The sequence below is a fragment of the Acomys russatus genome, chromosome X (assembly GCF_903995435.1).
Source record: "Acomys russatus chromosome X, mAcoRus1.1, whole genome shotgun sequence".
Taxonomy (NCBI): domain Eukaryota; kingdom Metazoa; phylum Chordata; class Mammalia; order Rodentia; family Muridae; genus Acomys; species Acomys russatus.
In genome coordinates this window covers 103,246,974-103,272,691 of record NC_067169.1, presented here as the reverse complement: position 1 = coordinate 103,272,691, position 25,718 = coordinate 103,246,974, and the positions used below count along the sequence as shown (strand labels likewise).

The following is a 25,718-nucleotide window of genomic DNA, read 5'->3' as shown; positions in this document are numbered from 1 at the left end:
CCAAGGGCTTCAGAAACTTCAAAATATGGATCACATGGTCTTGACTCACTGAAATACATAAATACACAATCAATCATAAGAAAAAAAACATTTTTAAAAAACTCATTAAAAACTGTTAGGGAGGATCCTAGTAATACTGTTTATTTATTCACTCATACAAGTAATGTTTATGAAGCCTGCTGTATGCAAGGTACTATGAGGGGCCCTCCAGAGAAGTAGGTGAAACGCAAAGATTCCTGCTCTGAAGTTGGCTCCAATACTTTTACAGAATCACATACTCTCCCTAATAAAATGTGTTTTCAGATACAAGCTGCCCCTTGATTGACAACAACCCAAAAACTTCCTTTCCATTTTATTAGCTTGTTCTTTCATTTCAGCATTCATTTACTAATTCAGATGCTAAACTTAGTTAAAGTGGAGATGCAAAAGGCTCAGCCATTGATTTCAGTTCAGACTCCATTGGTAGGAACAATAAACTAATTACTAATGTAGTAAAATGTAGAGAGAGCCAGAGTAGAAACTTGTGCAAAGGGCTATTTTAACCACAGTGCTAGATAAGCAGGGAAAGCTCACAGAAGAGGTGACATTTGCATCACAGATAACTAGGAAAAGGTTGGGGATTGAGAAATAAAGAAGAGTCTGGACAGAGGAAACTGTCAGTAATTGGAAAGTAAGCAAGAGAAGATGGTAGAGAGACAGTGGTGAACTATTGAGTTCAACCCGATCACCTCATTGCACAAAGATGTTGACCTAGCTTATAAAAAAGATTACAGTATAAGAAAAATGGCTCTACTCCAAATAAAATGAATAATCACTTGGGAATATATAAATAAGAATAGAAAAAGAAGACAATGTAGGAAGGTTAATTAAAAGTCATATATATATATTATATATATATACCCCAGTATCCAAAGCTGAGGGAAAAAAAAATCAACCAGGCAACTCAAATGGAAAAGAAGAAGAGGGGGAGGAGGAGGAGGAAACCTAGTCAGTTATGAAGACAAAATACAGCAATATTTCAGTCCTTGAGTGTGGGAAAGAATAAGCCTTGTCACAGGTGGGAGCAATCTTGGCGGGCTTTACCCTTGGGGCACCCCATGAATACCTTGTGACAGACTGAGTGGAGCAATCCTGGGTCTGGAATTCAGGAAGCAGACCTGGGAACCCCACCTGGACTATTGTCTTTCTAATTGACCCTCACCAGGAGAAGAAGACGGTCCTTCCCACATAACTCAGGGAGTTGGGGAAGAGAGAACAACAAAGTAAGCTGGGCAGGGGAGCGCGGAGAGAGTGTGTAGAGCAGCGGACCAGCTGGACCAGCATGCGGGCCAGACTTGAGGAAAGGAAAACGTGTGTGTGTGTGTGTGTGTGTGTGTGTGTGTGTGTGTACACACACGTGCATGCACGAGCATATGTATGTTTTGTGGTGTATGAGAGTGAGGATGCATATGTGGGGCATTCATGCCTGTGTGCTATACAGAAGCCAGAAGAGAACATTGGGTGTCCTGCTATATTGCTTTCTTACTCTCTTGAGACAGGGTCTCCAGTGGAACCTAAAATTTGCCATTTTGTCTAGGCTGGCTAGCCAGCAAGCCCCTGGGATCTACCTGTCTCTGCCTCAACCCACCCCACACTGGGGTTAAAATGATGCCACCACATCATACTCAGCTTTTACATGGGTGCTGGAGACCCACACCCACGTCCTTGTACTTGTCCAGCAAGCACTGTACCCATTCAGCCATTTCCCCTGCTCAAAGAAAAACATTTCAGGATTCTTCATTTTGTGGGTCTGTAATATTCTATTTCCAAAAGAACTCTTTTATAGAGAGTTTCTTATGTAGGGGTTCATAATAAGTGAAATGCTTGAGTGGTCTCAGAGAACTCAGGCGTATCCCAAGACTAGTGAATATTACTTTCACTAGTCTGCTGCAAAATATAAAAATGAAAAACATAATGAGTTTTTCATGAAGCTGAATTTGCTTGACTGAAAAGAATGTTCTTTATTCTGAGAATATTGATTTCTTAAATTTGGGGTTTTAAAACATTCCTGTCCCTTATGAGCTACATGAATCACACATTGCGTAGATTGTCTGTTATTTTTTCACACACATCTTTTCTTGGCAAATTCAGAGGTTAGTAATCTTAAATATATGTGTGTGCATAATTTTATTTTATTCATCTCTAAAATCCAGAAATTTAGGAACCATGGATAGAGTAGGAAATGTTCTCATTAATTCTCCAAAAGTGTTCACAACCTCCCTGATTGAGAGTTGAGAGCATAATTCGTAAGCTGTCAGACTTTCTGGGAAGGCAAGAACAGTGTAGAGCAATTGAAAGGACTAGAGGGAAGATGGCTAGAAGGCCAGGTGTTTATAAAACCTTGAACTACAAGAATGAGTCTTCATAAGAGGCTATTTGAGATAAAAGCTAAGATGTAAGAGTGACATGATGCGTCCGTGAACATAGACACTTGGCACATAATCCTAACAACCTGAGTTCCATCCATAGAAACCATGTGTAGGTGGAAGGAGAGAACTGACTCCACAAAGATGGCCTCTGACTTCATCACATGCAACATAGCATGCCCCCACACAGAAAAAAAAATTTAGAAATTATTAAAAAGGTCCAAACTAGTTTGCTAGCTTGTTTTTCATTGAACAAGAGCCAGGCCTTTTCCTACTTTAACTTTTCTAATGGGCAGAAATAAATTTCCAGTGACCTACAAAGGCATAGCAGATACTGGTGAAAATTTGTATGCACTGAGCAAAACTTTGGTGCTCATAAGAAGTCTAGTAATTAGTCCAGTATCATCCTGTTAGCCAAGCTTCCCTTAGGAATCTGAATTCTCTTTTCCTATTGGCTGCCTGTAAAATCTTCCAAAGGGTCTGTATAGAGAGAAGGGAGTCAGGACTGGAATCAGAAAATATGGACTACTAAACCATAAAATGGACATGTGTAATGCCTTTGTTAAGCATCAAAGATGGGAACCTTCTAAGATTTTATAAAGAGGCCTAAGCCTGAGTGTCAGTCATCTGGCATTATACCAAGAGCAATAGTGCAATGACAAGAGATCCCAAACATAATCACAATAATCTGAAAAAACTCACTGCCAATCTTATTTGAGTTTCTGATGTCTTTCTGGTTTTATCCTTTAAAAATAAATAACTCTTTTAACCCATCACACCTCACAGGAGCCAGACTAGATACTATCCCTGTGTTCTTGGAGTTAGATTGTAGAAGATGGTTAACACAGTATCTAGAACATTATAAGCATCCAATAAACAACCATGGTAATGGTAATAACTGATGGCACAATGTTCTATTTGCATTGCTGTTTCCGAACTAAAATATGACTTTGCCTTCTTCAGTTCTTCACTGCTTGGCACAAGACCTGCCACTAAAATTTAGACTTCATATGAGACAAATTAGAGAGACTTGCCTTTCTCTAGGGAGCTGAAATAGGACTTAAGTACTGTTAGGGTGTTGTGGAATGGTGGTACAGTGCTATTGATAAACCTATGCTAAGCCTTTATTAGGAGCGCTCCTTTAATGTTTATTTCCTTCACAAAGTTAAGGTATTGGGATGGAGCAATTTTACTCTCAAATTTACAGCTATTAGACCTTCTTTGGTGCCATGGCTTCTTTGAGCAAAGAGCTACCAGCTAGGCAGCCAAAGAAATTTCCCTCACACCAACACTATCTGCTTCATACACCCAAAGGACACTTTAAAGAAACTATATGTCAGCCATAGATGCTTCTCCTTCAGCACAACTCTGGTCCAGAGAGGACTATCCCTATCATGCCTGTTTTAAACAGCCTACAGGAGACTTTTTGCCATAACAAGCCTTTGTGAACCCTAGACAACTCTAAAACAATTCTGTCCAAGTAAGAAGAAACATGCTTTCCCTGGATGCCAAGCAAAAGGTCTATGAGTGGTGCATACACATTCATTAATTTGCATGAGGGACTCCCGTGATTGGGATAAGCATAGTTCTACATTTACCTGAATGCTAGTGCCACTTGTTTCAAGCACAGCCCTTCATTTTCATGAAAGCATGTCATGGTTGGTGCAAACTCCCTTGACACATCCCCTTTCCAGTTATATAAGTGGATTGTTTGACTCACTCTTAAAGTAAGCCTGGAGACACCATTCTATGCTGTTCCCTGGTCTTACAGCATTCAGCCAAATAAAGGCTTCTGTTGAGTGGTACTTTCTTGACCCAGTAAACAAACTGCTGGTAACACAAAGACGAGAGAATAGGACAGCAGCAGCAGCAATGAGAGAGCAACTGAAGACTTCCAGAGATTGGTGAAAACAGAAATAATAGAAAAAAAGGGACATCAAAGAAAAGCCAAAGATGAGACCCTAAAAGACCTGTTCATTAGAAGAGTGCTAGAGAGTTATCAATTTTAAGAGCCTTGGATACCGTGAACCCAAAAGTTTTGTGTATACCACTATGAAAGCCTGATCGATGGCAAGCCTCTGGACCAGAGAATTGTAACAGTTGCCACTCTAGTGCTGTGGGTCCCGGTATGCAAGAGCTATGTGAGAGTTTTAAAACTAGAACATACTGTCTGCTTCTGCTATCTGTTATGACCACCTTCCAGTGCTGCTTTTAACCAAGGATTACAATAACTGCCATGTGCTGGAGGCACTGGTAACTAAAGACCAGAGCAATAAGCCTCCAATCTGAATGGCTAGAACCATTAAATACATAGTCTCTAAAGTCTGGACCACTGTGTCCTAACTCTCAGGGTTTAGATCTTGAAGACTGGGTCTTCAGCTCCAGCCCATAGGTCTTTGGTTCTCAAAGGCCCAGAACTGCCAGCTGGAAAATGGTCTCCTCGCCTACCCACAATTCTTATCCTGCTAGATCAAAGGACCCCAGCCAACTGATTGGTAACAGATTTACAGTTGGATGATTGGATAACAGCATTGACCTGACCCCTGTGTCCGTCCATTCCCACTCACTGGCCCAGATAAGTACAGAGTGTCAGATGATATTATCAAATTTGGGAAATTCAGTTGCTAAGTAGCAGGGACACTTAAGTCTACACTGCAGTTTTTCTAGAAATCATGTGGCAGAGCTACAACTCTTACTCTAAGCGGAAAGCTTGCCAACTACCCAGAATTGGGAGAATTGCCAATAGGGTGGGACTTTGAAAGTTACATGACTTAAAAGGAGGCATACAAACTAATATTTTATGGTTTACCCAGCAGTGGCTGTGCCAAGAGTCAAGAAGGCTATAAGAAATGGGTGGCACAAGAAGAAATAATAAAACCAAAACTGAACAGAGAAATTGTTGTCAAATGAACTTGGGAGGAATACCTTGACCTTTTCCACACCCTTTGTGCATGACTTCAAATCTCTTTCAGGTGTTTGAATTGCGACTGTAGGGGCAATAATGCATATGTTGGCAGTACTCTTCAGTCTAGGCTAGGAGCCAGGAATAGGGAAGGAATTTCTTGTGTTCTACTCCCAAACTGTTTTAAATTTCTCCTTGATTTTTCACATTCTGTAATACTCATATAAAGACCCAGTATCTCGTTGCTTTTCCCCATTGGCATTGGAAATCCAGCTCTACTTTGTATCTTAATCGTTAAATATAAACAAAATAATAGTGAATGGGATGGGAGCCTTTGAAATATCATGAGCAACCTGCCCTCTAGCAACCCCTCTTGGCCAGTTTAGCCTATGGGACTCTTGACATACTGAACTAAAGGGGGTTTATCTATTCTATCTATAACCATATGTCATAAATACATTTGCTTTTAGATGAATTTATAAAATATTAATATGATCATATCAAACTGCAGACTGGTGAGTACATCTGTCAGAGTTATTTTATTCCTATACATTTGTTTTTCTCCATTTATTAGTAGACAGTACATGAAGACAGGCATTTCCTTCACTGTGGAAGCCGCAGAACTTGTTTAATGAAGTGATGTTTCTGTAATCTGTGGTAAGGCAGAGTTGTGAGTGACAGAGCTATATGAATAACAATGAGGAGGCAAGCAGAACAATAAAAGGAAGACAAACATTTCGATAGCTGGGGAAATAGATGGAATTGTTTAGGTAGCATACAATCTAATCTGATCTTTTTCAAAGGAAAATTAACAATTTGTAAATGGTGCAATAATGTTAACAATTTCTCCAAAATCTTCTGCACAAGGAATCAAATTTTTCACACATTCAAATGGCATTCTGAGTCAGAGTGCTCTTATGCTATTGCATAGCAAGATAAGAGGCCAGGGATCTTAAGTTCTCCAAGATGAAAATGGAAACTAGACACCCTCCCCAGCCCCCCTGCATAGAGCCCAACAGAGAAGAGGCTTGTCATCAATGTCTGTGGACTATAATAGTGAATGTCTGAACTAGTGCGTTTGTTTATCAGTGTGTGTTTCACATCTGGCAGAAAAGAAAGAATACTTACCTATGAGGACTATTGTACCAGAGGTCTACATACCTGTTTTGTTCTTTCATTAAGCTGAATTTCATTATGTGCCCTCATGTTTACCAAAAGGGAAATGGAGGCATAGAGATGTAAAAACAACTTTCCTCCAGGTCATGTACTTGAGTGCAAAAGAGTAAAGTTGTGAGAGCCTCATTGTATAGGTGTACATGGATGTTGGATGAGGTACTGTATGAGAGTTAAAAGTAAGTGTTTTATAAAATAAAATAGCTCTTGGGAGAAAGGTTTTCTTCCTTAGCCTTTCTAGGGTATTAGTAGCACCTTAGGGAGACAAACAGTAGAAGATGGAGATGGCCTAGCTTGCTTGGCTTGTCTCTGGAGAAGAGGAAGTCCATGGAGTACACAGGGTTCCTTCAATACTCAGTAAGGTAGGGTTAGAGTCCTGCTCCTATTGGGACTACAGAGTCTCTCTGTAGTTTATTTCTGCCTCCTCCAGCATCTTTGAGAACCATCTAGGAACCTCGGGGCCATCTTACTGACATCTGGACAGACATTATTCCACTGAGCTCTGTGGCTAGTGTGTTAAAGTCTTTGGGAGTAGGGTTCACTGCTCCTTTGGCACCAAAACAACTTTTTATAGGACTTCCTTTGTTTGCCGTATACAGTGTGTGTGTATCTATAGTGAAATAAGTATGAGAAATGGGAAGTCAGAGAAATTCAGGGAAGTCCCTTCTCTCAAAGGAACTGACCTTTTTCCTTTTTACAGAAACCATTTAGACAGTGAAATTAGGACTGCTCTTAGATGCAGTCAAATGAGATTTTCTAAGTCTCTCTCTCTCTCTCTCTCTCTCTCTCTCTCTCTCTCTCTCTCTCTCTCTGTGTGTGTGTGTGTGTGTGTGTGTGTGTGTGTGTCTGTCTCTCTCTCTCTCTCTCTCTCTCTCTCTCTCTCTCTCTCTCTCTCTCTCTCTCTCTCTCTCTCTCTCTCTCTCTCTCTCTTATCCTGAACACTGGCCAACAAGTCAGTGCCATAAGATCAGGTACCAAAAGTCTAGAACAGGATCTGTGTTTTCTACCCACTGGAAACACCTTTCCTGTTTATTGTAAATTGCCCTTCCATGTCAGGGACTGATCAGAACTGGCAGTGTTACCTGTGTGCAGAGTCCTAATCTCATTCTAGGCCTCTATTGCCCCAGTTTCTATTTACCTCATTTGGGGGAGTCTAATCCTCTGCCCCATATATGAAACCAACTAGATACCTCTATAAGCTCCAGGACATATGTCTATGAATGCTTTAGAGGCTTGTTTCGAAGAGAATGAATGGTCTGTCAAGTACATCACTCCAGTGGCTAAAGTTGTATGTTTTTACAATGTATGGCATGAGAATTTGCCGTCAGAATGCTGTTGATGCTGGTTATGGGTGAGTCAATTTGTATACATAGATAAACCCCACAAAAATTGTTTGGGTACCCTCACACTTCTAGAGGCACAGCTCTGAGTAAATGAAAAAGCAGTACAAAGTAAAATAAAATTCATTGGCAAAAAAGTTGACCAGATTTTAGACAAAGAATTAAGAACACAGCAGGATAATCTACAAACAACTCTTCAAGTGTATAAAACTTAAGCTTTGAAGCACAGGGAGAATTTAGAGCGACTCAGATGATTCCAGCCAGGGAAAACAACATGTACGAAGACACAGAGTAGTTGTTGGTTGAGCCATTTCACCTTGTGTGCTATACTAAGCACATTTCATTCATCATCCTATTTAGTCTTCAGAGCTCCCTGGAAGGTAGGAGATATAAACCGTATTTTGCAACTGAGGAAATGGAAGTTCATATTGCTAAGCAAATGACAGAAGGAGAACATAAGTCTCCCTCATCCCCAAAAGTGTATACTGTTATCACCATACTATAAAAGGACAGAAAAGGTACAAGGGACATCAAGAAGCCTTGTCACAGCAGAGCCAAGGATGTGTACTAGAAACTAATGGAGATGTGATCCTTTGACAAGGCACAACAACGTTGAAGAAGATGCTGAATATAAAACAGACATGTAACGACTACTTCAGTAGACTAGGATCAAACAAAATAATACCTCCATCCTGAATGAAAAGAGCACAGCTCTGTGATAATTAAGACTGAGAATGTTAACCATGAGGAGACATTTGCTGGCTTGTTTTTTTCTCTCTTAGGAAACCTTTGGATTTGATGTTTATAATGTAACAGTCGTCCTCCATTTGATCTTGTCTGCTATTCTGTATTGACTTTGTGTATGTGTGTGTGTGTCTACTTTTTCAGACTTCGATCCTGCCCTTGGAATGATGACTGGAATACCACCAATAACTCCAATGATGCCTGGTTTGGGAATAGTACCTCCACCAATTCCTCCAGATATGCCTGTAGTAAAAGAGATCATACACTGCAAAAGCTGCACGCTCTTCCCTCCCAACCCAAGTACTAGCCTGTTTTGCTTTTTGGGGTGTTTGCTTGTTTGTTTGCCTACTTAAGCCACAGTGTCGCTGAGTTTCTTCTTTTTCAAAAGAATACCTAAGGGCTTCATGGGTGTAGATACAGAAGCTTCACCTAGTAAAGAGAAATGGAAAATTGTTCTCTTACTAGGCAAGGCTGAATTTTACATACAGAACAGTAGATGTTCGTGTGCTGGTTATGGTACATGCGTTGCCATGTGCATAATGCCATCTGATGGGGAATTCAAGTGTGTTGGTACAGAAGGATGCACCCAACACAAATTGCTCAAAACTGTCATTTGTAGTTTTTGTTTCTTTTTATAACTGACGAGTGATGGCAGAGACTAAGTATGATTCAAGTCCATTTGAAGCCCATACCCATAAGAAAATGCATCTAGTGTTAAGAAGCCTCCATTGCTGCCAGCTAGTCACACCCATATGGAAATGATGTAGAGAACCCAGCTTGTTAATAAAGTCTGTAGACTTCCTTTAGCACATCTATAGTATTAAAATGGTTGTTTCGGGTAAAATTTAGCAACATTAATCCACTTAAATTCTTTCTCCCAGATCCATATTTTGAGTGTGTAGAAGCTATTCATTCCTACGTGTGACCCAAGCCTCATTAGTGTTTTGCTTAGAGTGCTGGTGATACTACACATTATATCAAGGAAGCTGCTGTAGTAGTGCTTAGATTAGAGTCGTTGGTTAAAATTCCATCTGGGAATGTAGACCATAGATCAAATGAACTTGCCTCATCAAGATAAATAGGAACCTCTCAGATGTGTCTTTAGACAAATATTTCATCTTCTACCATAAATAGGAATCAGTTCATCATGAATCAGATGTTGCTGCGACCCCAGATTCTAGTGTGGCCTGCTCATACCTGAGAGGGTTTTAGAATCCTTCAGAGTTGGCTTGCAGGTCCTCTTGGCTACATCTGCAAGTGAAAAATTAGCTTAATGCCTTCTGGTTTTTTAACTGAGTTGTTAACAGGGTACATCTTTTCAGACCAATAAGAAACCTAGGAGGCCAGCATCTAAGAGGACTGTATTTAGAAAATAGTATTTTGTTACAAAGAGAATTGGGGAATAAAGCAAAAGATATCCACACACCCCCTTTTTTTGTAGTGTTTCCTGACAACTCCCATGCTCATTCCTGTTATGCATAGCTGGACAAGCAATGGCACTAAAACCTATCTCTTACTCTGACTTCCGCTATCCCAACACATGCCACATCTCTTTTTCCCCTTTCTTCTATTTTGTATTCACATGATAGGAAGGTGTACTTCTCCAATAGTTCCTTTATCATGTAAAATCAACACATGCCTGTAGGCACTGCTGATGTTAAAACAGGAAAAGCGGAGTCCTGCTGATTTAATCATTCGTGTATTGTGTGAGCAGCCTTCTCTAGACTTCTGTTATTTCAGTCAAGCCTCAGCTAACAGGATGGCTCATAACCTGCAATGTCCAAGGTTGCTGCAATCAATTTTCAGCTTAAGGCTCCAGTTTCTAAGTCTCTAACGCACAGCACAAATGTCCCATTTTTTCTTTTGTTTCGTTTTTTAACACGTAGACCACATTAGTAAGCAGTCTTTGAGTGCATGTCAAAGCATGTCTTAAAGAGGTTATGACTTCATATTCTTTAGTAAATAGAAACAAGTATATGTCTCAAATACAATTTTTATCTTTTTCTACCTACAGCCATGATTTCTTGGTTCTGAGTTGGAAGGACTGTGGCGTAAGAAGGCAGCATTTTACACAACAGTGCAGTCATTTAGTTCTTCATCTTTGTACTAAGGAAGGCTGACAGGGCAATTAATGGCAGCAAATGAGTGCCTTCTGGGAATGAATCTGCTTCAGAATTACATTAAAAATAACACTCCCATGAAGGTTAAATCAAACTGGTATTTTATTTGCTTTTTAGAAATAGATTTTGTTTAAAGGGAAGTACTTAGATTAATTATATACAAAAATCCCTAACTAAGGCATCTCTCTTAATTCTTCTCTGAAAGTGTGGCAATTGTGCTATTTTTATTAACAGTGAGGACTTGTTTTTGTGACATTAAGGCAGTTGATGTGACTTGAACCCCTTGTCACCTCCAGAGTCAACCAAAGCTAATTTATTGTAAGGATTTGATTAAAAGCCCCACTAACTTATTCCTATCTTTCTCTGGTGTATTCTCTTATATTCAGTGGCCTCTGACTCCAGTGTCTCTCTCAGCACTAAGATCCCATTATTCAGATGTCTTTAGTCACCATCCAGACTGCTTCTAACTCCTGTTGCTTTATTGCAAAATCCGTTTACTATTATTTTCTTCCCCTGTCCGATCAGACTATCCTTCCAAATGCTTGCCACATAAGTAGTATAGGGTACTATATATAAAATATCCTGGGGCTCTCAATTCATAGTCTAACCCAGTGGTTAGACTTCCTAATGGTAGGACCCTTTAATACACTTCCTCATGTTGTGGTGACCCCCGACCACAAAATTCTTTTCACTGCTGCTTCATAACTTTTATTTTGCTACTGTTATGAATCATAATGTAAATATCTATGTTTTCCAATGGTCTTAGGTGACCCTTGTGACAGGGTCATTTGACCTCCAAAGGAGTCAAGACTCACAGGTTGAGCAACGCTGGTCTAACTCCTGCCCTCAGAAGCATTTCCCTACTCTGCTTCATGACTGTTTTTTAATCCATCTTTTATACTTGCCACATGCCAACCCTTTAGCCAGGTCAACTGCTTCCTGACCCAACAGGCTTACCTCCAGCCCAACTCCAAATGTACTCTCTTCTGGGGCACCTTAGCATGGGAGGCACTGAAATGAAATCTAGATTTACTAAATCCTTCTAATATATTTCTAGCTAGATGCTACTTTATTCCTTACTTTATCTCTCTGTTATATTTAATACTATTGACCAATTTATCCTTCTTGAAAACTTAACTGATTTGAAGGAATAAGAATGACTGAGATCATCCAGAGATAAAACTCAAAAATAAAGAATATCAAAATCCTACACACCGAGGAACCACATTTCAAAAAATTTAAAAAAAAATAAGAGGGGCTAGTGGGTAAAGTGCTGAGGACCTTAGTTCAGATCAGCAGCACCACCTAAAAGCTGGGTGTGCCATGACCTGTGCACAGCCCCAGCACTAAGAAACAGAGGCAGGCAGATCCCAGGGGCCTGCAGGCCAACCAGTGTAGCCAACCAGTGAGCTTCAGGTTCAGTGAACCATGTCTCCAAAAGGGCAGACACTGAGACATTAATAGAGGAGCATAAACCTTTACACTACACACACACACACACACACACACACACACACACACACACACACACCACACACCACACACACACACACACCACACACATACACACCACACACACACACACACCACACACACACACACACAATTTTGTGTATTCCTTACCAGCAGCAATCCCCAAGCTACTTCAATTGTCTCTGGTGTTCCCAGTCCTTCCCCTCTTGCCACTTAAATCCTCTGCTTGATGCTTTTGCTCTTATATCTCTATCAGCATGTCCCCCATTTAAGACAACTAACAACCATCAATGCCCCGTGATCAATTGTGTAGTCTTTGTTTATGTTCAACTCCCAGCTCTGTCACTAAAGAGCTATGAGACCCTGACCAGCCATTTAACTACCTGTCTCAGTTTCTGTATCTGTAAACTAAGGATAGCGGGTTAGATTAGGCTAGATATCTCCAGCTTCACTCCGCTGTAAAGCTATGATTACTGCATTTTTAAAAGCTACCATTATAAATCTTTCTTAGGTTAAACTACTTAAAATACACTAGAAAATCAAAAGGGAATTGGCCTGTAATACATGGAGCTTTTTACACTGCTGGAACAGGCAGAGTCCTTAACAGTTAAGTACTTGGTCTCTGAAACAGCACAGGCCTTATCTCCTAAGCTGAGTTTTCCACCTCTTTTTTAGCCATAAGATGTTGGTAAGGAACTGAACCTCTCTGATCTAGAGCAGGCAATGTAAGGCCGCAGACCAGGCCCTGGGCTCCTATTCCCAGAATTTGTAGTGTAGCTGCCTGCAGAACACATGCTTTTCCACAGTTAGCTATCGAAGATTTACTGATTCTCTATTAGTGCTTTTCTCTCCTGAGAGACACATGTGAAAACACCCAGGAGCCAGAAAAGGCGATTTTTTTCTTCATTTTACCATATCAAAAGAGACAGAACCCATTTTGCCACTGATGGCTGGATTCTATAAAGAGAATTAAAATAAATGAGTAAATTGAGCATTAATAACAATTTGGCAGCCTTCTGATTGTTTCCAATTAGCTGGGATTACATTAAAAATGCATCTGACCCCTACTGATTGTCTGCAAGGCCTTCGCTCTTGGGCTGTCTAATAAAATCTACTCACAGACAGTGCATTGTGTACATTCTGACAAACCAACTAAGTGTTCTCTGATGCTCCTCTGAAAAGCAGGGTGTTATGCAAATGGCATTTGGGCCCTTTGTGGTGCTCTCTGCCTCCCTTTACAAAGACCAGCAATGGATTCTGATCTTACTAATATTGATAGTCTTAGCACAGCTCCCCAGAGTGGATGCTTAGATGTAATTAGAATTGCTAGAAGCTCCTCCTTTTTCATTACCAAAGACTAGTTCTTTATTCTCCCAATTATTTGGAATCCTTATACAAACTTTTCTTTGTCTCCATACAGAATGATAATTTAGACACTACAGGGCCTAGCACGTTCCCTGATGAATAGGTAGAGTTTAAATTTGTTCTCTTATGGAGTTCTCCTTGCTGTGGAATGGAATTAGGAAACCGGGCCTAGACAACAAAAGCATTGAACTGTTAATTAAAGAACAGATAATATCCATTAATGAAGACAGTACAGCCTTTGCCCTGCTTACAGGCACACACTCAAATCTCAGCAAATGCTATCAAAGAGATTGTGCTATTTATTTAAGAAAAATAGATACATACATCCCTGGCATTCTTCACATTCTTCTTAGTGGATTTTATGCTCCATTACTTAACAGACGTTACCATAGAAGAATCACAGCACCTGAGTAATAGCTTCATCCCAAAATGGTAAACCTCACAAATGTTATCTGGAGAGGAACAGTTACATTCTGGGTATTATATATAACTTCCAGAGTATCCCTTCATCTGTCAGTGGGCATAAAGTAAATTCAAGTCATGTAATGAAGGTGATATTTGCTCCAAAAATATTATTTACCATGCAGCTCCTTTAACAGTAAGTTCCAAAAACCTTTTTTATTCTAAAATAGGATATTATCCTAAGGTTTTTAGTTTGGAAATAACTCTATCTAAACAGATGGTTTTGAAAATTCATTGCTTGTATATACAGTGGCTGAGTTGCATTCTGTGGTCAAAGCTACATGCATCTTCATGACCATAATTCCCCAAGCTCACATTTATCTGTGTAAATCAGGGGGGCTTGTATTTCACAAGTCTGTAAACGGTCTTTGCTACTTCATTAGTTCCTTTGTCTTCCAACCTTCTCCACCCATTTAACCTCCTAACACCAGATAAAGAGAAACGGGGAACAGCACCATGAGACCACTTCATGCTGCTTAGGGGCACCAGGTTCCTTGGGGCAAGTTTGAGGGCACACCTTCAGGGTAGCTGATCTCTTCCTCTTCTCATTTCTTGTGCATGACTACTTAACAAACTGCAACCAACAGCATCCAACCAGCAACCCACCCTGCCTCCCAGGCCCTAGCATTTACCTACCATCTGAAAAGTCCCTAGAATTTCAAAGGTCACACAATCACAGAAACTATCTGCAGCTGGCAAAAGTACACCTCTGTTAGAGCATGAGGCAAATCATAGTCAGCTGCTGTGAAGCAGCCTCATATCCCCACACCTGGGATTAAAACAAAACCAAACAATATTTCTGTGTGTTTTAAAGAAACCAAAATTCAAAATTCTCACTATACGTATTCAAGCCCTTGCTAACACTCCATACGTGTGGTAGGGTATTAAAAAGCCCCAGCATTGGAGTCAGGAGACCTAAGTTTAATAAATATTAGCATTGTAATGGCTCCTGTTTATTAGGAAGCCAAGACGTGCTAGGGTCCATACAATATCCAATCTGGATAATGTACTATCAATAATCATACAAGATGAAAGTTATTTAAGGGAGAGAATGGCCTTCCTTTTTAAACGATTGAAAGCAGACGTTTTCACAGGCTGCGTAACTTCTCCATGGTCACCCAGGTATTGAGTAAGCTTTAAATGCAGGTCTTCCCGTTCCAAGCTTAAGATGTCTTTAATGTGATGTCCTTGAATGAGACACTTCATTTAGCCAAGAATTTTCCTCTGTAATATCACAAGTTCAGAATGCTCATTGGCTTTTAACTCTACCTACACATCTTAGGTTTTAGCCCAATAAGCTAAAACAAAACAAAACAGACTATACCCTGAACTAATTAAGTCAACCTTATTGGTGTGGGGTCAGACATTATTTGCTTAACTCCCAAGTTGATTCTTTCATGCTAGCAGAGTTAAGAATAACTGAAATTCTTTGGTTGGTGGTTCAGTCTCTCTGAGCCCCTGTGGGCCAAGGTTAGATTACTCTATAGGTCTTCTTGTGCTGTCCTTGACCCCTTCGGCTCCCTCTATCCTTCCTCCCACTCTTCCACAAGACTCCCCAAGCTCAGCCTGTTGCTTAGCCTTGGGTCTCTGCATCTGTCTCCATCAGCTTCCGTGCAAGGCCTCTCAGAATACAGTTATGCTAGACTCCTGTCTGCAAGCATAACAGAGTATCACTAATAGTGATAGTAATTTACCCTCTCCAGTGATGTGGGTCAGGCCAGTCACTGGTTTGCCAGTCTCTCGATCTCTGTTCCATCTTTGCCCCTAGACTTCTTGTAGATGACACATTTTGGGTCAAAGGTTTTATGTGTGGGTTGATGTTCCCCTCCCTCTGCTGGGAGACCACCTGGCTAAAGAAGGTGGCTACTTTAATTCTCCTTAACACCTGTTGCTTGGAGTCTCAGCTAGGGCCACCCCCATAGACTCCTAGGAGCATCCCCTGTCCCAGAGAGCCCCCCATTTCTGTTCTCTCCCCAAGTTCTTTTCACCCACCCTCCTCCTCTCTCTCTGCCCATCTGATCCCCACTCTTGTTATCTTCCCCACACTATCTCTCACATGGTTCACTCCCTCCATCTACTTCAGATGTCTATTGTATTTCCTGTTCTGAGTGAGATTCAGCATCTTCCCTTGGGCTCCCCTTGACTTCTTTAGGTCTGTGGATTGTAGTATAGTTATCCTGTACCATATAGCTAATGTCCATGTATAAGTGAGTACATGCCAAGTGTATCTTTCTGGGTGTGGGTTACCACACTCAGGATGATCTTTTGTAAATTAATTTTTTATTATTATTTAATTAATTTTTTCAGATTACAGCTCAATTATTATCCCATCACTTGTATCCTCCCATTCCTCCCTCCCTCCTGCTTTCACCCTATTCCCCTCCCCTAGGTCTAAGACTGAGGGGGACCTCCTCCCCACTATATGGTCATAAGCTATCAAGTCTCGTCCTGGTAGCCTGCTAGGATGATCTTTTCTAGTTCCATCCGTTTGCCTGTAAATTTCATGATTTCCATGTTTTTAATAGCTGAATTGTATTCCATTGTGTAAATGTACCACATGGACAGAACCTAGACTCCCTATACATATGTAGCAAATGTGCAGTTTGGTCACCATGTGGTTTCTCTAACAATAGGAGTAGCACCTGTCTCTGAATCTGCTACCTACCACTAGGTCACTTTCCCCTAGCTTGGCTGCCTTTTTACTCCCTGGTAGGAGAGGATGTACTTAGTCCTGCAGTGACTTGAGATACCAGGGTGGATTGGTACCAATTGGTGTCCTCTCCTTCTCTGGAAGGAGGGGGTGGGGGGGATGGGAGGGAATTGTGATATAAAGAGATTAAATACATAAATAAATGGAGGGGAAATAAAAAAGAACAACTGAAATTATGATGGTGACACCATCTTCCAGTTGTTAAAAACTCAAAAGCTTAAACCTAAAGCAATTCTCAACCCCTTTCTTACCTTTCTGCTAAATGACAACCTCACTCAGTAGCCAAGAGTAAGATAGTCGAGACTCCTGCTCACTCGATAATGTTCTCTTTCCCTCTGAACCTCTCATATGAAACACACAAGCAAATATTAAAATAGTGAGTTCTTAGAATTACAGACTTCAAAACTTAGCTATTTATAAGTTCTCCCTTCCTCCTCTTTATCAACTAAGTGGGAAATGTCATCATGAAAAAACCCATCCTCTCCGCCACCCTAGGAAGATATGCAGCAGCAGCACAAGGGGGATACTGCTAGTCAAGGAAGCTCCCAAATCATCTGCGTGCCAACTTGGATAAGGCTCAGGTAGACACGCTTCATCCTTGTCTGTGAGTGACACTCATTTAGTTTCACAGGGGAGCTGTAATCCCTGATTGCTGAGCTCTCCAGATCCTGCGCTGAGAGAATTGTTGAGAGGTAAATGGAAAGAAAGAATTACACAAAATAAATCCTTGCAGACACAAACCAACACCAGAACAGGAAGAAAAGAAACATGGCCAGGATGCTTTGTTTTGTTGGGTTTTCAACTGTAGGTTTTCACTTTAAAATGCTTTGACACATAAAAAGAGTAACAAGGAGCTGACAGAGCCAACCGCCTTTGTGTATACGATGAGGAAAGCATTTTTAAGCAGAGGGAGAATCATTTCATTAGGGAGATTTTTAATGACTCTCTATGGCAAGATTTATCTCACTTAATGCTTTTCCGAGCTGTCTTATGCCCCTTTAAATGCTGCAAGAGTAGCTTTGGTCCTCACTATTCCAATAAGAAATTACAGGAAAAGCTTATTTGTACTTATATTTCTAAAAAAAAAAATCTGTAAAAATAAAAAACGAATACCTTGTACTCTAATTTGTTTATCCAAGCCATTCTAACAGCTATAAATGCTTTTGTAAATATTCACCCTCTGTCAAATTAGCTTAATAAACATAAATAAAATGTAGTAACTGCCATCTGAGCTCAGCAGACTATCAGGGATTGTGGTGTACAGATTCCTGAATGTAATTAATTCAACTAAGTGAGATTTCTCCTGCTTACTGTTCTTAATACAAATGACCCCCAAAAAAAAATTATTGGCGTATCACAGCAAAAGTAAGGATTGAAACTAAAGATTTCTAGATGGGACGGGCATACGGAATGGCTCTTCATCACAGTCAGCAAATCATTGGATAAATGCTTTTTAGGCTGATGCAATACATTTTTCATAGAGCAGAGACAAGCACCATAGAGGCTAAAGTTTGGGAGGATGGGGGGGGGGGGTAATAGAACTATCTCTGAAAAAAGCCAGCTTCCGAAGAGGTCTGTCCCAAACAAATATTTTTATTTCAGATGCTTTTGCCTTTAAATTTAGATCTGCCCCCACCTGCAACACGAGAGAGACCCCCAGGATGTAAGACAGTGTTTGTTGGTGGCCTGCCTGAAAATGGGACAGAGCAGATCATTGTGGAAGTGTTTGAGCAGTGTGGAGAGATCATTGCTATCCGGAAGAGCAAAAAGAACTTCTGTCACATTCGCTTTGCTGAGGAGTACATGGTGGACAAAGCCCTTTATCTATCTGGTAAGTGTTGGTATGCAGTGATTGTGCTCACAGGGCACAATGCAGAGACTTGAGACCAGAGTATTTGGGTCATTAATAGCAGTGTGTTAAGCTAAAAGTGACTCCTTCTGCCTTAAAATTGGAAAAGGCTTGTTACCTCCTCTCCAGCCTTCCTCCTTAAAGCTATCAGAAGTTTTAAACTGGCTGTAAAACAACTCTCGATTTTACATGTGGCATTAAAGATGTAGAGGATAAGCCTTGTCTCTCAGTGTCATGTCCCAATTCTTCCTGCACTCATGTCCCAAATACACAATAAATTCTAGGTTCCAGAATATGCCGCAATGTTTTATGTCTATCACTCTGCTGTAATTATGTTGTCCATGCCAATGCAACACTCAAACACACATATTCTCTCTCTCTCTCTCTCTCTCTCTCTCTCTCTCTCTCTCTCTCTCTCTCTCTCTCTCTCTCTCTCTCTCCCTCTGTCTGTCTTTCTCTGTCTGTCTGTCTCTGTCTCTCTGTCTCTCTCTCTCTTTGTCTCTCTCTCTGTGTCTCTCTCCCTCTCCCTCTCCCTCCCCCCTCCCTCCCTCCCTCCCTAATGTTACAGCTCCTACAGTTCCAGTATAAACTTGCTGGAAGGCTTTCTCTAATGGATCTATCCCATCTATCCCAAGATAGTTTAAGCACCCTTTTCTGCTCCCATGGCAGTTGGTACTTTATTCTAATGTGATGTCTATTACACTGTTGTAGAATGCATGCTTCTGTGTCCATCTGATAAAGCACACTCACTGCTAATAATGATGACTGACAGGAACGAACACCATAGAGAAGGGAAAAATAATGGAAAAGGGAGTGAAAGAGGGATGGAAAGAATATGAATATTTCTAAATCTTACCAGGAATATCCAGAAAGGTCACTTTTTAAATTATATATTACATTTGTCTGTGGGTTGTGTGCATGCATTGTGTGTGTGTGTGTGTGTGTGTGTGTGTGTGTGTGTGTGTGTGTGTGTGTGTGTTTGCTATGGCCTGCAATTGGAGATCAAGGTCAGATTACAATTTACAGGACCCAGTTCTCTCCTTCTACCCACCTGAATTTCCAGGGATCAAACTCAGGTCCTTAGGCTTGGCAACAAGTGCCTTTACCCACTGAGTCATCTGACAGGCACAGAAAGGTTGCTGTTGCACCATGTCTTTGACAAAGAGAAAGCATTTTCTTGTCAACAGTTGTGGTGGCTTGAATGAGATTGCCCCCCAGAGGCTCATATGTTTAAATACTTGGCCCCCAGTTGGTGGATTTGGAGGTATGGCCTTTTGGAGGAGGTGTGTAACTGAGATCCAGTTTTGAGGTTTGAACAGCCCATGACCTTCCCAGTTAGCTCTGCCTGCCTCCTACTTATGTATAAGGATGTAAGTTCTCAGCTGCTACTCCAGTGCCATGCCTGCCTGCTGCCATGTGCCCCACACCACCCCCAGTGATGGTCAGGAACTCAATCTGAAATTGTAAGCCACAATAAACTCTTTGTTGTAGAAGTTTTCTTGGTTGTTATGTCTTTTCACATCAAGAGAAAAGTAACTAAGACAGCACTGGAAAAATATGAGCAAAATTATAAAAATGTAAACCTCTGGCAAACATGCAAGAATCCACAAGTGCTGGCTTGAATACTAGGCAGACATGAGAGTGGATTGAAAAACGTAAGTTGTTAGCATACATTGAAAGGTTTATCAACTGAGTTTTTACACCCCAAGTAATAAGGAGTAGAGAAGACAATTTTGAACAAAAAAAACTGTCTCTGAAAGATTAATCTGACATTTCTGTGTAAGAATGGATTAGAGGGAAGAAGGGAAAAGAGGAGAGGAGGTCAGTTTTAAACCTGCTGTAATAGGCCAGGGAAAAGGTAATGAGAATTTGCAAAATAGGCTAGTAGAATGGGGAAAAAAGGGACTGTTCAATGCAGAATGCTCTTATGACAGGTGCTACATGCTACAGAATCTAACTACTACAGATTAGACTGCACTTAGCAACCATAGCAGAGCTGTCCACAATAGACTATTTTAATAAGAATGTAAAGGTTTCAAAACCCTTAAATAGTTAGACATAAAATAAAGCATACTATTCGGAAGGCACCCATTCCTAACATGAAATCCATTCTCTGTTTACAGTCACCTCCTACAAACATCCACAGGGCTGCCAAACAAAAGATGACTGGCAACCAGTGTTGTGAAAATAACTAAATTTTGCCCTTTAAATTTGAGCAGTCTCCTGGGAAGGTCACAGGTGCCACAAATCTCTTGACTGGGATTTTTCTTTTGTTGTAAATTATAAAAGAAAGTGGCAAAAAGAAACAAAATGCACTATAAACGATGTTGGAGGAATTCAGGAAGAATCATTTTTGCTGGAGTGGAAGCTCCTTTGGGTCTACATAACCCTGTAGGGTTTTCATAGTCTCATCTCTTGTGTAATTCATTTGCAGCTCCACTTTCCTAATGGCTTAGGTGATCAGTAAAAGAAATGGGTATGCAAGTACACTACCAAACTGTAAAGGGTCTAAAACAAGTTTGTTGATAAAATGTGTTTGTTATTGTTTTTTGACTAAAAGAAATATGTGGAACCCTTTATAGCACCACATTATCTGTTAAAACAGTAAAAGAAACATAAGCTATGGTAACTGATAAACGTAATTCAAAATACAATTATATAGTATGTGATACATGATAGAGATATGAAACCATTGCCAACCATTAAAGAAATTAATATACTACCCATTCCCTAAAGCTCCCCTTGTCCCTCTTTTGTAATTCTCTCTTCCCTCTTGTCTCATTGTCGAGCAGTCACTCATGCATTCTTTATCAGATTACTAGGCATTTCTTGGGACTTCTGGAAGTGGAACTATGCATTATATATGCTCTTCTTTCCCTTGCAGAGATCCAGGTTTCCATTTGCTGTCATTTCCCCAGTGCTTGAATTTCCTCTAATGTTTTTGATAGCACAAGTCAGTTTTGGATGACCTCTTTTCAGAATTTGTATGTTTCAGAAATAATGACCCTTAGCATTCAGGAAGCTAAGGAGAAAGGATCGTGAGTCTCAACCCAGCCTGGGCTACATAGCAAGAACCTGTCAGAAAAGGAAAAAAAAATGCTTTTTTTGTTTGTTTGAGAAAGATCATTTTTATTATTTATTTTGTTTTTGAGATTATAATATAATTACATTCTTTCCCCCTTTCTTTTCTCCAAAGCATCACATATAAATCTCTTCACTCTCTTTCAAATTCATTAATTGCAGTTGCATGCATATATGTATACATAATTACTTTCTAAATACAGCCTGCTCAGTGTGTATGTTACTTATATGTATGTTTTCAGGGCTGACCGTTTGGTGCTGGATAGCCAATTAGTGGAGATACACATTGCTTTTATTCTTATAAATAATGCTCTTGAGCTTTATTCTGAGATAAAAGAATGAAACTTGGGAAATCATTATCCTTTCAATGGTTCTTCAGCAGGACAAAAGCAAGCTAGCGCTAATTTTCCTTCACTAGTAAGGTAAAGCCTTTCTGATTGCCTGGTCTCTGTTATGTATGAGTTTTTGTCCTCTGTTAGGTGGGAAATGGAGCTATTTCCAGACATGTGTGAGCTCCAGAGATTCCAACATCGAATACTCCAATGGTTTCCACTTATGTGTACAGACATCAATATCCCAGTAAATTGTTGTGGCAGCCTCTGTAGAGCTCTCCTGCAGCTCTCTCCAGCTCTTCCCCTGTGCAGATTCCTTCCTTCTGATATTCTGCATCATGAACTCTGTCTACTGTAGTCTTCACAAAATCCCAGGGAAGAGCAGCAGGCTGTGTCTGAGCTTCCCATTCTGTACTAAGGCCTGGCAACCTTGTCTAGACAGTAGCCTGGAGCAATCACAGGGACCACCTCATTTGATTGTCTTGCACTGTTCACTGTCAGCACTGTCCAGTATCAAAACACCATTGTTTCGTGTGCTAAATATATGTATATTTTTTTCATATGCTAAATTAAATTATCCAGGAACAAAATCTGTATTGAACATTGCTCAGAAGAAGACAAGAAAACTTAGTAGCTTTGCACATCTAACATCCCCAGTGGATTCAAGTACTGCCTCTGCCAGTTGCCCTAACCCCTGCACCCCACCCTTCCCACATAGGACATACTTCTTAACCTCTCTGCCTTCTCTGATGTTTATTTTTCTCTTTGGTAAATGTTTGCCCTTATAGTCTGTGCTGAGAATGAAATGAGATGAATATATATATATATACACATATTCACATATATAAACACAAAATGTACATAACAATATCTTGTTTGTCAAGAAACTTTGCTTAGGCCAATGTAACTGGCACAAAAAGGAGAAGTAGGAAGTTGATCCTGTCTTTCTAAATCGAAGTTCTACATGACTGTTCTAATTATTTCAACATTTTTTAGTATTCTAAAATATGTATCATGCCTCCCCATCTATTTAATTCCCCCCTCAGAAAAGAAAGTAATCCAGAGCTCCCAACTACATCTAGGAAACAATTTTTAAAAGTTCATTTATAAGCTAATGTATTTATATTTAACCAGAATTCTATGGAATGGTGTGGTTTACATTCTTGAAATTATCCAAAAACACCATAGTTGGGAAATGCCATTCCTTTCTTCCCAGCCCTTGGTACAATATAAGGCCCAGTCTTTCATTGATGATGTTTTTTTCTTACTCTTGTGTTTATATGCAAATGTATGATATGTGTGTGCATGTATGTATAAGTATGCTTGTGTGTATGAATGTGAGCATGTATGTCAGTCCTTGTCTTCCATCTCATTTGAGACAGGGTCTCTTGTTCACTGTTGTAATGCCTTGCTAGCTTGCGCTTGAGCTCCTCAGGATTCTCCTGTCTGCTTCGCTTATCTCACCATAAGAGTGTTAGGATTACAGACATTTGCTACCATGCCTGGCTTTTATGAGGATTCTGGGGGTTTTAAATCAGTTTCTTGTAGTTATGTAACAGGTGTGTTATTCACTGAGCCATATCCTGAGCCCCAGTGTTCATTCTTGATGTTATGTTGGGTATCAAAGTAGAGAAATGGGACCCTAAAAACAAGATCATCCAACCCCACAGAATAGAAAACTGTTGTTAAAGGTGTGTTCTGCATGGTGCGGAGAATGATCTGTTATAGCTATACTTTCCATTTTCAATGAATGTGTTTATTAAGTATATGATAAACCAAAGTTAAAAAAAAGATAGAACAAAATATCAAATTGCGTACTCAAACTATCCACCAGAAATCCACTAGGGAAGCTCCATTGAGGCACTCACCAGCAATTACTGATTGAGAGAGTCCCAGGCAGAGCAGAGTGTCCCCTTAGATAAGGACTCCAAGTAAAAGAATAGTAGCACAAAGGTAACATGGTAAAAATGGAGGTTTTCCAGCATCCAGCAGACACAGACTACGGAAGCCCTGAGAAGACAACCAGCTGAAGTTCCCAAACAAGATTCCTAGGTAGAGCAGAATATTTATTCCCTTGAAGGAGGCTTCCAAGTCTGTTTTGTTGTTGCTTTTGGTTGGTCAGTGGGTCAGTTGGGTTTTGTTTGTTTTGGTTATTTTTTAAGGCAACAGATAGAGATAGCATTATCAAATTGGGCTCTCACAGCATCCATCAGAAACCAACTGGGGAAATTCAACCACTCAATTTGAGTTCCCAATTAAACTAACTTTCTATGGCTAAACATCTGGATCTTTCCCACTGTAGATATCTTTATGTCATGGGATAAATAATAGTAACATCTGTTAGAAATTATTTACCTTCTAGCTGCTCTCAAGAGTATAGTGTTTTTTACTCTTTGGGAGTTCTTTCCTTCTCCCTGTCACAAAGTAGAAGCGGGAAACCCAGACCCAGACAAGAAGCTTCGGTAGACACTTTGAGACACAAAGAGTTGGATCTGAAAATGGGGGGAGGAGAGGCAACCCCATTTACAGATCTGTCTTCTCAGTAAGTTCAAATGACCATGTGACAACTTACCACTACGGTGTACATTACAAAATGAGATGTTAATCTAAGTCTTGATGAGTCATCTTGATAACACTGGGAGAGAATTTGCTGTTACGTGATCACTTAGGACTACTGAAGCCATTGCTAAGACACTGAACTTGGAAAAGTACATGTGGTTGTTGGCTGACTAGTCTCTTCTCCCTTGCCCCACTGCCCCTTTAATTTAGGTTACCGAATTCGCCTGGGCTCTAGTACTGACAAGAAGGACACAGGCCGTCTCCATGTTGACTTTGCCCAGGCTCGGGATGACTTATATGAGTGGGAGTGTAAACAGCGTATGCTAGCAAGAGAGGAGCGGCACCGTAGACGGATGGAAGAAGAAAGACTGCATCCACCATCCCCACCCCCAGTGGTCCACTATTCAGATCATGAATGCAGCCTTGTTGCTGAAAAACTAAAAGGTATAGACAATACACAAGCCCCATGATTAAATGATCTCTTTTCTTGGGGAATTATAATAAATGTGATTGCTGTTGCCAGTTACTCTTTCAATTTCTGACTAATAGATCCTAGCATTTCTTGTGTTGGAGGCTTGCTGGTAATACCAGTAACTTCAGAACCAGGAAGTTTGTCCATCCCACCTATGTCTCAGTTCCCTCATTGTCTCAAAAGTTGCCACTTTTCTATACAGACATTAGACAACTAAGAAGAAATATTTTCCCACTTACCACACTAGAAAATTTTAGGTGTGATGGTTTAGAACCTACATGTGCCCCCTTTCTTAGTGAGTACAAGTGAGATTTTAATTTTCAACCAGTGAGTACATCAGCATGATAGAACTGGATATGGCCCTGTGACATTCCAATGAAGTTCCCATTTTAAAGATGGCAAAATGAGCCAGTATAGTGGAGCGTGCTTGTAATCCCAAAACTCTGGAGGCAGTGGCAGGAGGATCATCAAGAAGTGAACGAAAGCCTGGGTTACAGAATGAATCCTATGTCAAACTAAATAAACAAGAAACAAAGATAGCAAAATGGAGGGCCAGAAATTACTCACAATGTGTATGAATTGATTACCCTGAAGACTTAGCTACTACCCATGAAAAGAAGTCTTTATAGTCGTTAAAGGCCAAGGTATTCTCCAAAGCTAAGCCAAACTCCTTTTTCACTCGTTTTGATTCCTGTTGTGCTTGGTTCTTAGAGCCACATTGCTAATTTGAC

At 40.3% G+C, this 25,718-nt stretch overlaps 1 protein-coding gene across 3 annotated transcripts in view; it reads left to right on the top strand.

Annotated features, from left to right (window-relative positions):
* Enox2 (ecto-NOX disulfide-thiol exchanger 2) overlaps window positions 1–25,718 on the top strand; it is a 309,518-nt gene that overhangs the window by 239,344 nt on the left and 44,456 nt on the right. For all 3 annotated transcript variants that reach the window (XM_051142397.1, XM_051142394.1, XM_051142396.1), the window contains 3 exons: window positions 8,709–8,864; window positions 18,319–18,525; window positions 24,726–24,959. In XM_051142397.1, the coding sequence (XP_050998354.1) occupies window positions 8,709–8,864; window positions 18,319–18,525; window positions 24,726–24,959 (597 nt within the window). The remainder of the gene's footprint in view (window positions 1–8,708; window positions 8,865–18,318; window positions 18,526–24,725; window positions 24,960–25,718) is intronic.